The 16,062-nt window shown below is 37.2% G+C and overlaps 2 protein-coding genes across 2 annotated transcripts in view; both read right to left on the bottom strand.

Moving 5' to 3' along the window:
* Positions 1-53: 53 nt before the first annotated feature.
* BBS5 (Bardet-Biedl syndrome 5) lies at positions 54-10,947 on the bottom strand. The gene is made up of 12 exons (XM_027911532.1): positions 10,837-10,947; positions 9,673-9,755; positions 8,776-8,841; positions 7,929-7,978; positions 7,142-7,269; positions 6,157-6,292; positions 5,078-5,173; positions 4,508-4,570; positions 3,644-3,778; positions 3,455-3,538; positions 1,761-1,784; positions 54-1,645 (listed from the first exon to the last, which is right to left on the bottom strand). The coding sequence occupies exons 1-12, from the start codon at positions 10,896-10,898 to the stop codon at positions 1,544-1,546; spliced, it is 1,029 nt and encodes a 342-aa protein (XP_027767333.1). The 5' UTR covers positions 10,899-10,947; the 3' UTR covers positions 54-1,543.
* A 1,364-nt stretch (positions 10,948-12,311) lies between these two features.
* The window catches only part of LOC114073730 (collagen alpha-1(XXVIII) chain-like), a 32,655-nt gene continuing 28,904 nt past the window's right edge, over positions 12,312-16,062 (bottom strand). The window contains exons 32-36 of the mRNA XM_027911475.1: positions 15,256-15,497; positions 14,563-14,650; positions 14,389-14,478; positions 12,804-12,992; positions 12,312-12,368 (exon numbers count right to left, since the gene is read on the bottom strand). Of these exons, the coding sequence (XP_027767276.1) occupies positions 12,361-12,368; positions 12,804-12,992; positions 14,389-14,478; positions 14,563-14,650; positions 15,256-15,497 (617 nt within the window). The 3' untranslated portion in view covers positions 12,312-12,360. The remainder of the gene's footprint in view (positions 12,369-12,803; positions 12,993-14,388; positions 14,479-14,562; positions 14,651-15,255; positions 15,498-16,062) is intronic.

Below are 16,062 nucleotides of genomic sequence, written 5' to 3'. Positions count from 1 at the left end.
GAAATAGGATCAAAATACAACTATTTGAATATAAGATCTCCAACAAGGTATAACATTATCAAAGTTTATTGAAATAATGACTGCTTTTCAATATAGATAGTATTCCATCAAAATATATACCTTGAAAGATTTTCTACAAACACCACAATTACATTCACACCACAGTTACTTTACTATAACAGTCAGCTGCTAAAACAACAGCTGAGAGGAGAGCTCATTTGCCTTTTTCCATTTATAGAAAACAGCGCAGAGGTCTTATCTCACTAGAAAACGTAACAGCTGTGTCTTCCTTTAAACTATAAATGACTCATTTCCCTATAACACATAACATCATGAAAGGTCTAATGACTCAGACATAGCAGCTATTCGTGTGTACGCTTTTTTCTGGATCATTCTTTAAAAAAGTGATTTAGCAAAACCAAACAAACACAAACAACAACTGTATGAGGATACCTGGATTACAGCTAAGTACTTGGAATGATACATGCTGAACATTTAGTGAAATTATGAGACATGAAAGCCATTATTTGAAACAGTATTGCTTTTTCTTAAAGCTATCAGTAACACGGCACTGCTGCAATGACAGAGCCAACATGTCTAGATACAAATGTTCAGTGGATGGGGATATTTCTGTGTTGCACAACATTCAACATGATACGGAAATTTGATTTGGACATAATTTTTATGGGAAGGTACATCACTCTGTATAAATAGCCAAATACCTGAAATACAGCCTCAAACTGCACTCCTTGCACTGCCCTGTCTCAAAGGGTGTCTCCATGGATGGAGGAAGGGTAGGCTTCCTTTTCTGCCACAGTTCTGGGTAAAATGGCAAGCAGTGGCTGTCCTGGCAGCCAATCATAGGGCAGTACATAAACACAGGGGCCATGGAGTTGTAAAAAAAATGGTGGCTACTGGCTGAAACACCATGGAGGACTGGGCTGTGAGAGGAGGGGAGAAACAGGATGGGATGGCTGGTCCTGCCAACCACAATCCTGAAAACACCTGGGGTTACCAGTGTGTCAAATTCTACAGTCAGCCAGTCACAAAGCAGTCTGAAAACATGGTGCATGGCATTTTACATCCTGGCAGCTGGGATACAATGGCAGCTGCCATGCTGGCAGTGGGGAAGGGCTCCAGGTGCTGACAGCCTGACAGAGAGGGACTCCCCAGGTCCTCACAGCTGTGACAGGGGCACAGGGCTCCGGGGCTGGTGGAGCAGAGAGGCCTGCAGGGGACAGCACTTCTGCAGCTGCTGGGCCCACCCCTTGTGCCAGAGGGAGCTCTTCCTCCCCTCCAACCGATAAATGCAAAGCTGTTACATAAACAAGGGTTCTGAATAACCTTTCTTTTACTATATATCATAATATATATTTTATTACATATCCTGAGGGCTTATTATATAATATTCACCTGCTCTTTAGCTTTGGCATACTCTTTCTCTGCTACTCTAGTATTTCTAAATTATCTTCTACAGATCTCATAAGCCCAGTAGAACTGAGAGTCTTTTTCTGCTTAGGAACCAAACACGTGCCAATCTAAATCAGGTCATTACTTCCCAGAGTCCTTGGAGTGTGAATCCATCCTTTAGTTTCTCTATTGCAAGTCCCAGTTCTTCGGAAAAAACAGGCTCCCGATCATGTTGCTTTTTTGAATGCATGGGATATGAGAGAAAATAAAATAAAGCAGAAGGTACTTTTTAATTTCATCATCCCTTTTTAACAACATAAATTTGACAGTATGAAGAAAGATGTTCTTACCTTGTTTTCATCAGCAAAGTAAGCCTGCAAAAGAAAGCAAAAAAGAACTTGCAACTTTGAAAAGAAAAAAAAGAAGTCTAAAAACCAAATCTGCTAATAATTCCTTGGGGTCAAAATTGTATTTAGTAAGTCTTCTGCAACAACCCAGTCCTTACAGCTTTAACTTTTGTTTTGTAAACAGGATCACACTTTTTTCTATGTTGAAATAATTTACAGAACAGTGCTAACAGGAGTTGGTGATTATGTCATTTTTCATTAAATACCAATCCTTGAATTTTCCATCATAATAAACAAAGATTTCTAGATGGTAACATTTTCATATTACATTTGTTACAGTGACAAACGCTTTATGGGGGAAAAAATGTATATATGAAGACAAACTGACAGCAACCTGGTATGTTCTCATTCGTGTACAGCAGGGTCCATTATTCCATTTCAAAAATTGGCTTTAAATGTATACCAAAATTAGTCAACATCATACTCAGTCTAAGAAATTAACACGGTATAACTGAATAATTAACCAAATTTTTTACTCAAGAGATGTGGGAGAGATACCATCTTTCCCTTTACGTGTGTGTGGAAATTAACGCTCAAACTTTTCAGGATATCAGATCTCTGAAAATATCCACAGCTCTAGAAATCTCTAGACTAGCAGGTTCTAGATCTTATTTACCAAAAGGAGCCCAGTCTTGCTTCAGTTGCCCCTGTGGATGGTGAGGGGCAGCAAAGAAAGAGTTTTCCTGCTCAGCTGGCTCTCAACTACATAAGACCCTACAGAACAGCATCAAGGGTAGCCACTTCTTGGGTCCTGGATGACCTATGTCTCCTACAGCAACCACTTTCTAATCATTTACAGCCTCTAGTTTTTGTTTGAGAATATACAAAGCACAATTATTTGATCCAGGTGACAAAGGAATCAGTAGAGCAAACATATCTTCACTTAAGGAAAAGGTGTGTCTTCAAATATGTTGAAGACTCAATAAAAATGTGCAAAAATTAAAAAAAAAAGGCAAGAAGTGATGAAAGAGGGAAAGGAAAAGACAAGTGCTTATCTGCACTAGTAAATGACAGCAAAATTAAAAACAGTGGAAATAAGATTGGTGCCAGCCCTGCTAATTTACCAAATTTCAGAGATTAGTAAGAGAACGTCAATTGTCAATGTGTCAACACTAATACTTGAAAATATGTGCAGTCTACCTGTCTAGTCAATCATGCAGTCAGGTGTTATTGGGTTGCACAGTAAATCTGGAAACTCTTAAATACTGGGATATATAGTAATACAAAATTATTGCTGCATTTCTAAAAAATTTTCAAGTTTGAATTCTGGATGAATGTTGAGCGTATAAATATCACCATCTATTAATCTGCTCCAAGAGAAGAAGGACTTGTTTTCTTATAATGTATCTGATTATATTACACTGCTGATTTTCAAGCTATTCCTGATTTTAATGTGTTGAGAAACTAAATAAAATTATTCCTTTAAATATCTACTAATATTTATTTTGAAAAATAGTTTGTTCTTAAGTTAAAAATTCATACAGAGAAAAAATTAATAAAAGGCATGTAGATGTGTTTAAATATAGAAATTGCCATTGCAGCATATCTTTAACAGAGGATCACAGCTGTACATTGCTTAAATTTGAATAACCAAGGAAGAATTATTTTATTTTTTTGTTTTCTGTGGAGCCACTTACCACAAAAGCATCTGTATGTTCATCAGCTTCTATTTCCACATCATCTTGAACCTGCTCCACTGTTAGGTCTTCAAGAGGTTGAGGCTACAAATTAAAACACTGTAGTAAGTAAATCCATGTATCTAATATGTTTAATATATTTTTGTTACTATTAACAAAGTAGTAACTAATTTTAAATAAATTTAGTACCTTTTCTTCCATTTCATAATCCACTCCAAATATAGGGTTAGTTGAATAAACTTTGTGAAGTGAATTAATCTCTTTCACTGCCTCCTGCAGTTTCTCCACAGGGTCTATTTTAAAACCAAGTACATATCCTCCACTCTATATAACAGAAAAAAAAGACATCATTTGTTTATTTGTGTTGCTTATTATTTAAATAACTTTTTTCCTTTGATAGTGATTTCCAGTTTAATGATAGCGATTTTCAGCCCACTGAGAATACATTATCTTTATTTTTGTGTTATCTTTTTTTCATTCTGCCACTTCAATCATGGATGAAATAAAAGAAATTACAATGTTGCTCTACAAAGTAAATTAGCTTTTAACTCTTAGCCCATTATATAAAAGGGGAACAAACTTCTTATACAGAAAAACACAAGCAAACCAGGGTGAGACAAATTCATAAGTGATAATAATGATTTGTTTCTAGCTACTCAGCAGATATTTAGTCTGTTACATCTTGATGTTATTAAAGAAGCTTCCAGATATACAGATACAATGAAAAAATATTTAAAAGAGTGGTCTTAATTAAATATAGAATTAATTAGATCCCAAAGATAATCTTTCAGAAGATGGTGTATTTAACATTTATTAACTGGTCATGCTGGCCTGTTAGTGTTTTGCTTAGAGAAACCATAACTCACAATAGCCATACTGGCCCTAACATAGAGACATTTTAAGCAGTGCAAAGAGAACTTTTTTAAAGTTTTCAAAAGCCCCCACAGAAGGAACACTCTAAGTACATTAAAAGTAGTCCCATAACATTTCAGAATTAGAGAAATATTGTATTTAAAAATGTCGTCAATAAAAAAGGCTATTAAAGCTTCTTACCTGCTGAGAACTTTCTATCACAAGTGCCAAGCCAAACTTTGAGTCTCTCATTTTTATTGAACGCTACAGAGGTAAAAAACTTTCTGTTAAAAAATTCTGTAATTACTTGATACATATCTCTTCTGTTTTGGTTTGTTTTTTTTTTTACACTGTACTAGCTACAATTACTGGTTCTGGAAGCTTGGCTACCAGCATTCCCTCCCATTTACCATTACAAATCTGAAACCCTGGAACCTCAGGGAAAAGTGTTGTATCAGAAGAGGTAACAGTAAATTTCTGAAGATCAGGTTCACAGATCATTAATCCCAGTGTATGTAGGTGGCATGAAGCATTATAGTTAATACTTCAAAAATTTGGAATACAAGCCATTTTCAACATCTGTGCCTGCCCAAGAAAGACCCCAGCTAAACTGGACAGAAAAGAAAATCTACCCTGTGGTTGATGCTGGTAAGACTAAAATACTCCCTCAATGTGGGATATGAAATATTAATTTTGGTGAACAGGGAGTTTTAACTGAAGACTTGAACAGATACCATTGAATTATGAAAATGGTTCTTTTAAGATACTTACAATTTGTAGATATGGTATGCTGACATTAAAGCTGTCATTCATACTTGCATGCCAAACTATTCTCACGTTAGTAATAAAAAATGTTCCCAAATTTCCCTATTAAAGAAAAGGTATGTTAGAACTGCTTTTAAGTATAGAGCCTTTTTTTCCAAACACGATGATTATTGCTATCCATTCAAACACAAGCAAGATACAACTTCATATTTAATTCAAGGAAAGTCTGATTCTTTCCTACCAAAACCAGTGAAAATGTTTCTATTGATTCCAAGGAAGCAAGATTCAATCTTTAAAGGATACAGAACCTGAGTAGTGAAAATAGCTGGGAGTACCTACTACTGCAGCAAAGCAGGATCAAATCACAGCACAGCCAACCTCATGGGAATACATGAAACATCTGAGAGCATTCTTAACTGTACAGATCTGGAACTGGTGTACAGCGTAAGTATAATGGCATGTGGGTTACACTTCGGGAACTGAGGAGATCTGTGCCAACGGAATGTAGAGGAAAGAACTTTTTAGCTTGTCAGGATGGATCATATTTCTATTCTAGACTAAAATTGCACAGACAGAAATATCAGCTCCTGTTTTGTTTCATGGCTCTGGGGAATACTTGCCAACTAATGCCATGTAAAATAATTTTTTCTATTTTTATCTTAAGAGTCTTTATTTTTTCTTGGTTTAAGACAAAGAATCCTATTCCAGTATTTTTGCAATCCAAAGAAAATATAGTCTTGATACTGTTTAGTCCAAGCTGCATGTAAACATACAAATATTGAGCAGAGCACTTCGGAAACATTATTTTCTTTCAGGATCATTCACAGCTTTAGACTCAAGCTCCTTTTGAACAGGAACTTTATATCTAGTTCCATGCATATTAGCCAAGTCATGTAGAATTCAAGTTGCCAAAAAGAGACTTGGTTGTACTGAGTAGCAAATATATGGGATCAGTTTCTCTGCATGCATCAGCTGATGAACTGAATTAAGGGTAATTCCTTTGAGGTTACAAAACTACAATTGCTAGATAAAGCTGAAACATTTTAACTTTTCTGTAGTCAATGTAGCCTGATTTTTCACTATACCTGGTCACTTGACAAATTCCAAACTCCATTGACTTTATCATATATTTGTTCTTGAGGTAACAATCTCAGTTGCTTGTTTTGAATCAGTGCACTTCTCAGCTTCAGATCACGATACATTTTAGAAGTTTCATAAGCTCTGCAAAAATACACATTACAATTCAATGTTTTCTATTATCTTTACTTTTTAACACAGATATGAAATATTGTATATTTTAAACTTTTCTTATCCCCACATTGCACAGAGGTGAGACTACTATTAAAACTTCTTCAACATAATCCATTATTTTTCAGCTTTCCTTAATGAAATTAAAGGAGGTTTCAACAATTGTTTTGATCTCCTGTATTGTTCATGTCTATACTGTTTCTTCCTCTTCCTTAAGATAGTTATCTCCCAAACTCCACTGCAAAATATATCCTCTGGGTCCTGTGCTATGCATCACACAGACATTAGGAATCCTTTATTTTTCAGTGCCAGTTAAGTCACAAACATCCAATATATGTATGTTAGTATTCCATAGCTCATAAATAGAAACCTATGGTAATGTATTATGCACACATTCATTTTGATGATTTATCTTTAGGTAGGAAGTGTACACTGTTTTGTGGTAAATTAGAGTTCTGATCAGGCTTTAACTCTTCATTTCCACTACGTGGTCCAAAATTATGGGAAATTATTATAGACAGAAATTGTAGGTAGAAAATGCACCCTGAAATTAGCTCCTTTGTACTTTTATTTGTTCAGATAGTTTATACACACATAAGGTGTATAAACTGTGATCAATAACTGGTACGAATACACATCAATTTTCATTATGTACAGTTACCTACTAAAATCTGCAATCATTCTCTCCCTTCCTTCCAGAGATTGTTCTCTTTTAGGAAAGTTTTCTGAATGTTAAACAGGGCCAGTTACATACTGTGTCCATCAGCAGCTGTAATCCCCCATATCTGATTCACTGATCAAACACTATTGTGAGTTTGCTACCTGTGTACAGCAATGACTGAAGTGAAGAGTCTGGGACTCCCTGGAACAACATTGGTGAATATGAACTCAAACCGGGTGTTGTTACATTTAGTCAATATATACAGAGCTTCTGTCTGCCCTCGTAATTTCTGTAAAAAAAAAAAAAAATCTTACATTTTGTCAATATAGTAGCTCAACTGTACAAGCAATAAATAATCCTCAGATATTTTCTAATTTATTATTCTAAATAGTGTATATTCAGGTCTAATCCTGATTCTACCACTGATCTACTGCTGTCTTCAACAGAACTAAGGTTTTTTTTGGGAAACTAGCAGTTTCATTGATGCTAGGACTAATGAAGTCTGGCTATGCATTTGCAATATCATGACTGAAATAGTATTTTTGGGTTTGTTATCCTGTGGCTGCCCAGGGAATCTCCATAAGCTCCCTGCTGGTCTTTGCAGCAAGCCAAACAAATAGTTTCACAGGCTGTATATTTGAGAGCTTTCTTGCACAAAATTAGTGCCACTATAGACCTTTGTTAAATTTAGACAAAAAACGTATTTGACTTACCTAGAGGGAAGAAGAATCACCAGACAGTGTGATTACATGAGTTTTAATCCCTTACAAACTAAACCACCCTCCTATAGAAATGTGAAACACTCAACTTTTAAAAGTCAACTTTCATTACTATTCTACTACTGTTAGTGCAAATAAACTTTCAGATTATTGTTAATATAGTGCAGTAAATATAAACAACTAATTACAGCTTCTTTTATTTTTTTAAAAAGTATTTCTTGAAACTTACTGAGTTGGCAGTTCTTGTAGTTATATTTATAACGCAGTTGTAACCGACAGCTTAAAAGTTAGGGGAGAAAAAAACAACTGTTTTGAGAACAAGAAAAATAATAGTCAAAATTATGAATCACAATATTGAATTTTGTAGAACAGCTTTGGATGCTATTTGTGAGATTTACACCTTGTGGTTGATGGTCTGGGCCCTTATTACAAAACTGAAGACTAATTTAAGCTGGAAAGGAGGTTGGGGAGGTCGTCCAGTCAAAAGCAGGACCAACTCCATCTGGCTGCTTATGGTACTGTCTAATCAAGTTTTGAATATTTCCAAAGGGGATTCCTCACTGAGCACTGGAAATAATTTGGGTGCAAAGTAACTGCATCCTATTCCTGTTTCAGCACATTAAATTAAATACAAGTAGACCCACTAGCTACTCATACAATTAAAATTCAGAGCTTACAACAGTAACATTGGAAAGGCTGGTACTTGTGGGGAAGGAATAAGAAAATACAGAATGTGAATAAACAGGTGGCAACAAGAGGTACAAGTAAAACAACGCGTGAAGAAACTCCAATTTTTGGTTCTTTCTAGAAAAACAAGTGAATCCCACATAGACCAAATGAAAAATATGTCTGAATTACACTTCAACTTCTGTTCTGTGAAATTAATAAAGAATATTGAACATTACTATTTGCTTTGAATTATTATCTCAGTTCCTATGTTATAAATAAATTAATTAGTAACAGTTTATTTCAGACTTTACAGAGCAACAGAGCTATACTTTACTATTCTGTACTGGAATCAATATTTTGTGAAGGAATAGCAAGCCACCACAAAGGAAACCTGAGATGATACTTACAGAGATTGACTCTGGGCAAGGACAAGGAGCGCCATATGATCCGCAAATTTGTTACAAGCAGTTTACCTGGAGATAAAGAGTGGAGATATTTTTAACCTGAATAACTTCTATTAAATTAAATGTTCTGTTCTGTTGCACCTCTAGCTTTGAAACACCAGAATACTCCTTCTCCTTGATAGGAAAAAGAAGAAAAGCACAGGACAACCCACCAGAAAAATCACTAAACACTTTTTTTTTTTTTTTTCCATATGCTAGGAGAGAAAATCCATCAAGGAACAAATGAAACAACCTATAATGTATACCAGTGTTCCTCAAAATCAACCCAAGAACAATAATTGATTTCAATCCACACACTTATAGTCAAAATGCAGACAGAGGCAGTGCAGAATTGCTCTGAGGAAGAGAAGGGGAAGGCGGTGAGTTAACTATCACAGCTGTCTTCATGGATAACCTCACCCCTTTATGTCATATGCAAATTTACTCCATTCTGTACCCTGTGGAGCAGCACATCCGACCCAGGAAGGGTCATCTCAGCACGCTGGCAGCTCTGTGCCCTTGCCCACTACATATTCCTTAATGATTCACTTTAACTCTGTGAGGGGAAAATTAAGCCTTAAAGAGGATTACAGCAGAAGATCACCACAATGTTTATAAACGGATTATTCTTATAAGCCTTTCAATTCTAAGCAAATTCTAAGACAAGACTATCATCTTCCTGTAACTCTGAACAAGAAATCCCATCTAAAAACACTCCAAGGCAGATCTGTGAAATAAGCAGGATCTTTTCTGTGCAACAGACCACTGATGATGAGTTCAGTGGAAACCTGACAGCTTTCCATGAAGCTGCTGTATTGGTCAATAGTAGAAAGTTTACAATTTCCCTGAGTATGCAGTTACCTCTGTCTCCATTGTTTCCTTTGGTATCTTCAACAGACTCTAAGCAGTCTATAAGGACCTCTCCAGGTCTCATTTTCATTTGTCTAAAAGAGAAAAAGAATTACCCTATGAAAAATAATCCTCCAAAAATAAGGCTACTTCTATTTCCCTACTTCACTTTTTCTGTTTTCTGCTCAGTCCATCAGGCAGTGAAAAATCCAGATATGCACACATACACATAAATCAACTATATATACCTGAAATTATCATTGCATCTCACAGATGAAAAACAGTAATACCTCTACTATTAAATTATAACAGTAAATAAATAATTACATAACAAGTGTGACCAAGCCCTAAAATAGCGAGGTGTGTGGAAATGGGAAAGAAAAATTGCATTGACAGAACTTTTAAAGGATAGAGCTTGTTACCTCTTTATGTACTTTTAGGTCATAAGGAGTGGAACTAGGCTCAGGAAAGAACAGATGTCAGCAAAAGAAAGATATATAAGGACGTGTGAAATGCTCAGACTTTTCCACAAATGATTTTTTTTGGTGAGTTTTTTTGTTTGTTGTTTATATTATTATTATTTTGCTTTATTTAAGTGGTCTAACCATTTAATTACATAACAGATGTAGTGTGAATTTCTTCTGTATTTTCATCGTATTGTGAAAAATAGCCAAAACTCTTCACTTTCACAGCAGGGCAGAAACGAAATGCATTATTAGGAGGGGGATTTGTGAGATACTGCAGAGCCAGCGCCCCGTTCCCTGAGTTCAGGATGCCAAAGCCACGGCAGGGATACCTAATCCTGGTGACCAGCGAACGCCACCGTCCCCTCAGACACACGCATTCGCTTCGGGCCCACTTCCCAGTGCCAGAAAAGCTCAGCTGGGAAAAGCGCACTCTTCCCTCACTCCAAACTTTCGGGTTGTTTGTTTCCGTACAGAATGGGAACGGTGACCAGTGCCACGCCCCGCACTCCGCGGCCGCCCCTTCCTTCCCACCCCTCGCCCCACTGCGCCCCTGCCGCGCCGCCACACGGGGGCGCTCCCGGCGTGCACCGCGCCCCTGATGGCGGCCGGTCTCAAGCCGCGGAGACTCGGCGATGACCGGCGCCGGGCGGGCCCGAGAGCCCCGCTGCGGGCAGGGCCGGGCCGGGCCGGGCCGGGATGGGCCACTCACTGCGGGGAGATGTCGAAGCGGACATCCCTGTCCTCCCACAGCACGTCCAGCACCCCGCTCATGGCTGCCGCGCGCCCCGCCGAGCCCGCGCGCTGCCCCGGCAACGGGGCGGGGGGGCGTACGGTGCGTGTGCCTCGCGCCCCCGCGGCGGCCGGGATTGGCTGCGGCGCCGCACGTGAGCAGCGCGCGCCCCCTCCCGCCCCCTCCTCCGGCCCCGCCCTCGACGCGCCTGAGGCGCTAAAATTTAAACCGTGTGAAATCCTCGCATGTCGGCAAAGTACAGTCTTTGCAGCGTGAGTTTGGTGGGTTTGGTTTTATTTTAAAACAGAGGGGATGCGTCATTTTCGATTTGGAATATTAAATGTGAAAACTGTATGTAGCCAATTTTAATTGCAGTACCCTACCACTTTAAAATACACAAATTACTCAAAATAAGTACTTATTGTGGGAAGAAACTCGTCCTTTTGACAGTTCTTTCCCTGGAGCTGGTCCCTGGGTTGGCGAGGAGCCCATTGTACCCATCTGGAAGGTGACACAAGCTGGATGGAGTAAAGGGAGTACCAGGTGGGAAGTGCCTGTGCCTGGGCTGTTCCCTGGCGGGATGCACACCAGGCTCTCTGGAAGCATAAGGGATGCAGAGTGTTTGGCTTGAAGCCAAGCTCCATTTTTGTTGATATGCTTGACGTTACCATTTGCTCAGGAAAAAAAGAGAAAAACACAAACCCAACCTAAAATGATCACTGAATTTCATATGAAGGAGTGCCTAATCTGAGGTGTTGGGTCTTGTTAGGGGCTGTGGCAGAAATCCATCATCAGAAGCACGAGACACTAAGTGTAATTTAATTTAGCTTTAAGTTTTTAGTCCTGTAAAGATACCATTATCCATTTTCTGTCCTGGCAGTAAAACCAGAAATGTTTTATTAGAAACAAGCTTTCAAGTATTTTAATTAAGGAAATGCAACATATATATGCAGATGTAAATGTAAAAAGCAATATCACAGTGGCAGCCAATAAACTATGTTGCATTTAATGTTTTAAACATAAGTTTAAATGGTTAATTAAGGAAGATGAAAATATTAAAATGCATTTAAAAATTAGGGTGGACGTTCAGAAGAGAAACACATAGCAAGGACCACTTTAGACATGAACTAACCCAATTTAGTGATGCCAGATATTGGGATATTCACTCATAGAAAAGTGTGGGTGTGTTTTAACTGTAGTTGTCATGGATCTTGGCTAGCTAACAAAATCTGAGGAGAGTTTACTGAAAAAAGGATTAAATGTGATATGGTTAGGAAAGGTGGGTAATTTATCCACCTCCCTGTCTTATGACCCAGGGAGCATGTAGGCCATAAGTTGATGCATTTGCTGTATCTGTACTGCTGTATCTGCATATTGGTGTATCTCTACTGAGTAGTACTCTGCATGTAATTTGGAAATATGCTTGAAATATTAAAATATTATTTGTGAGAATAGTTTCGCTTAAGAGAAGTGAAGTCTTCATTGCACAGTCCTTGGCAAATATCAGATTTCTGTAACAGAGAGAAAAGAAATGACATAATTTTAATGACTAAGGCTTGCTTTCCAAAGCCATATATGTAATTTAAAATGAAGTGTAGTTAATGATTGTACAATGTTAGTATTTAAAGACCTTGGTGGAAGAAGGGCAATTGCTATGGCAAATGCTATATTGATCTTAATATAAATTAGTAAAAAAGAATTTTTGTACTCTTGATACGGCGGAAAATTTGCTATTTTGTTACATAAGCACTACATCATATGCTATATGCAAAAAGAATTAAAGTATGCTTGCATAGGTAGACAATTTTTTAGTTTGTGCATGTATGAGTTCATAAAGTTATAAATTAGTTGGTTTGATTTTACATACCAGGCTGGATAAATAATAACAAAGTCAAACAATCAATAGCTTCAACCTGCTCATTTTTAATGTAGAAATGAATTCCTACCTCCAGAAGAAAATACACAAGCCTCTCTACATTCCTCTTCACTCTCAAAGCGGTTTGCATTCCCATCACAGCCACCGTACCAAAACTGAGCACAAGCGTTGGCTTGTTTATCGTAGTACCATTTTATCATATAAACACGGCATGGCCCTTGATCCAACCTTAACTTGCACCGGAGGTCCAGGATACTGTCTAAAATAAAGAAAAAAGAGGAATAGAAACAATTCCATTTGTAAAAGTCAGTTGTATTGCATAGATTTTACCTTTTAAACTCTGATTTTGTTGGTTTTTTTTCTTTCCTGGTAATGTTATACAACGGTTTAAGACTCACTTTTAGTTGTAAAGATGTCAGTATTGAAGGCAAGTTACAAGTCCATTTTAGTAGGTTGATTAAACTATTCCTATACTGGCATGGTTCTAGTAATTCCAGAAATAATAGCATTATGGTTCTATATACCAAAAGAGCAAACAATATGAATATGATAATTTTGAAATCTACTGTTTGAAATCTAAGTGCAACCAGTCTTGTGAGCAATCTGAAATTGTAAGCCCAAGATCTGTAAGGTAGTTGCATATGCTGTTTTCAAATCATAAGTATCATTGTCGTTCTGCTGCATGTTAGTTCCCTTTGTAGTTTGAAGAAGAGACATTAAAATAGTGCGAAGAATATAAAACTTTAGTCTTGCTTTTGTAAGATATTGGTGTTACTTATCTAATACAATGGTAGTAGTTATGTACATAAGTTTGAATGTAAGGCCTATTTGTCTAGTGACTCCTACAGATATGCATAAGAGGACCATGACATACTAATCTAGTTTCACTCACTTTAATAATACCATTAGAAAACAATTTTCTGTTAAGTTTAGTGTTGTGACACCAATATTTTGTCTTTGGCAACTCGTACCTTGTCACTTTTGGGGGGGGGGGGGTTTGGGGAAGATATTGCCAGGGAGCAGATAAGCCATGCCAGTGTTCCCAGGAAGCATGGGAACATGTTTCTATTGCTCTCTTCTGATGCTCCCATCATAATACACTATTACTGGAACTCAAAATCCCCCAAATGATGAACAAAATACATTTGGGCGTTTCATGTCCAAAGAATTAATGAAAAGAATCAATCCTTTGAGTAGTCAGCTAATTATTATACTTTTCTTCAAATGACTAAACACTGTTTTTTCCTATTTCTCCTCTCCTCTGAAGGAGAAAGCTATTTTTTCTGTCCAGTGCTGAAATCATTGTCTTTAATGAAGCCTCCCATCTCCATAGACTACCCCTTCTTGGCTGACAAATAACCTGCTCCTGGCCCACCTCAGTGAGCACTATGTTCCCTTTTTGATGCCATTCATGAGCTCCTCTCAGATTAAAGATAACCTTGCTTTTGCCATAAGTGGAGCAGTGGGATTTGGAACTTGGGAAGACAAGAACGGCAACGAGATCTGTTATAAAACCCTGCAATGGATTCTCTTCCACATCACGGACTCACAAAATCTTCAGAGAGTAGAACAAAATTACTCTGATTTAAAGCCTTATTAAAAATTAGCATCAGGATAAGAGGGAACAAAATGAGAAACGAGTTATGATCTATAACCTGGTCTTGGTGTGAGTCCTGCAGTTGAAAGAGGTGATGTCATCACTTTCTTGGGTGGTGATTGTTTAGATGGCAATAATGGTACCACAGCTGCGAGTGAAAAGAAACACAATAAGATGTTGATTTTTGATCAGCCAAAAATGAAGATAAAGAAATGAATGATGATAAAAATACCTCTAGTGTCTGCTGTTAGGAAGGGTGACTCTTCCTCCTCTTCTTCCTCTTCATAGGCTTCATATACTACCACAGGAGGTACTTTGGTCTGAAATAAGCAGTTGATTTTCTTTGTTTTCCAGATACTGTGAAGCATTTCAAAAATTAACAAGCCCTTCATGACCCAGAGATTTTCTAATGTTATTCTTTCTCATTTACTCTGACTTCAGTATTAAGAACCAGAATTTTAATTTCACCTGGTTGGTTTACCAGGAAAGTTGTCATACCTAAATATGAGATATATGGTTTTTTTATTTGACCTTTACAGAATTTTGTTTATAAACTTAAAATTATAGTCTACAATTGAGTTCAATTCTTAGACTTAATTTTAACAGTGTAATAATGTTATGTTTCATGCTGTGGCACAAATATTCCTGCATTAAACAAAGGAACGATAATTCTTGTAACAGTATCAGGACTAAATTACAGTACTTGTAAATTATGTATTACATTATAAATAATTATAAATTATAGTTTTCATGCCACATCAGAACTCTTACTCAGAACAACCAGCTCTGAGCATACCGAGTTAAAGGAGCTATTACAGTACCTGTCGGGCAGAAAAGTAAGGGGAAGGTTACATACTACATCAGCTAGCACAGAGGGATATATATTTTAAACTTCTGCTCATTAAAGTCTGCTGAATTTTCATACCGGAGCTAATGGATGAGGAAGATCACCGAGACTCAGAGGACTTTCTACTGTAGATACTCCAGGTGTCTGTGCTGAAAGTGGTTGTCTATTAACATTGTGGTTCTGAAGTGTGTAATATAAAGAACTTGGAGATACTGAATGGAAATATGAACCACTTATAGTTGCACCATTTCCATTACGGTTGTATATTAAGGTACCATGTTCATCTTCACAAAATTGGTTTACTAATTTGGACTCCAGAGCTGTTTAAAAAAAAGAAAGTAAAAAACATCATACTGAGATATTCAATGAATTTTTAAAATATAGATTATTTATATACCTCAGTAATTCACATGTAATCCAGTACTCCTCTGGATTGTTTATATGCCTCTAAGAAGATTATTCCAGACTCTCTGCGCTGTAGCTTTTTTTGGTCACGGATTTGCCAGCATGTAAGTCCTCTACATGTTTCGAAATACAATGAACTTACTTATAGGTGTTCATCTAAGCTTAATAACAACTACTAGCTGGTAATGGGAAAATAACTGCTTACCTTGCTCATGTGAACAATGCGGTGAAAAAGGGAAGTGAACAAGTCGAATTTATGACAATGCATTTAATTCTGACTTACAGTCCAGCAGATGTGCAGTGCATGAGCACTTATTCAGCTTAGAAAACTAGTTTAAGCAGCTGTTTTCCTAGACTGGGTGACACCCCCTGTTGGCATGTTGAATCATTGCCCTATAATGTGACTCCTTAAAAGAAGGGAATCTCTATCCTAATTTGCACCTTGTAACTAATCCTGATTAGCATCAAAACATAACATAT

Source organism: Empidonax traillii, unplaced genomic scaffold (genome assembly GCF_003031625.1).
Source record: "Empidonax traillii isolate 1590-97213 ecotype Southwest subspecies unplaced genomic scaffold, ASM303162v1 scaffold33:size3420811, whole genome shotgun sequence".
NCBI lineage: Eukaryota > Metazoa > Chordata > Aves > Passeriformes > Tyrannidae > Empidonax > Empidonax traillii.
This window is presented reverse-complemented; position numbering and strand designations above follow the sequence as displayed.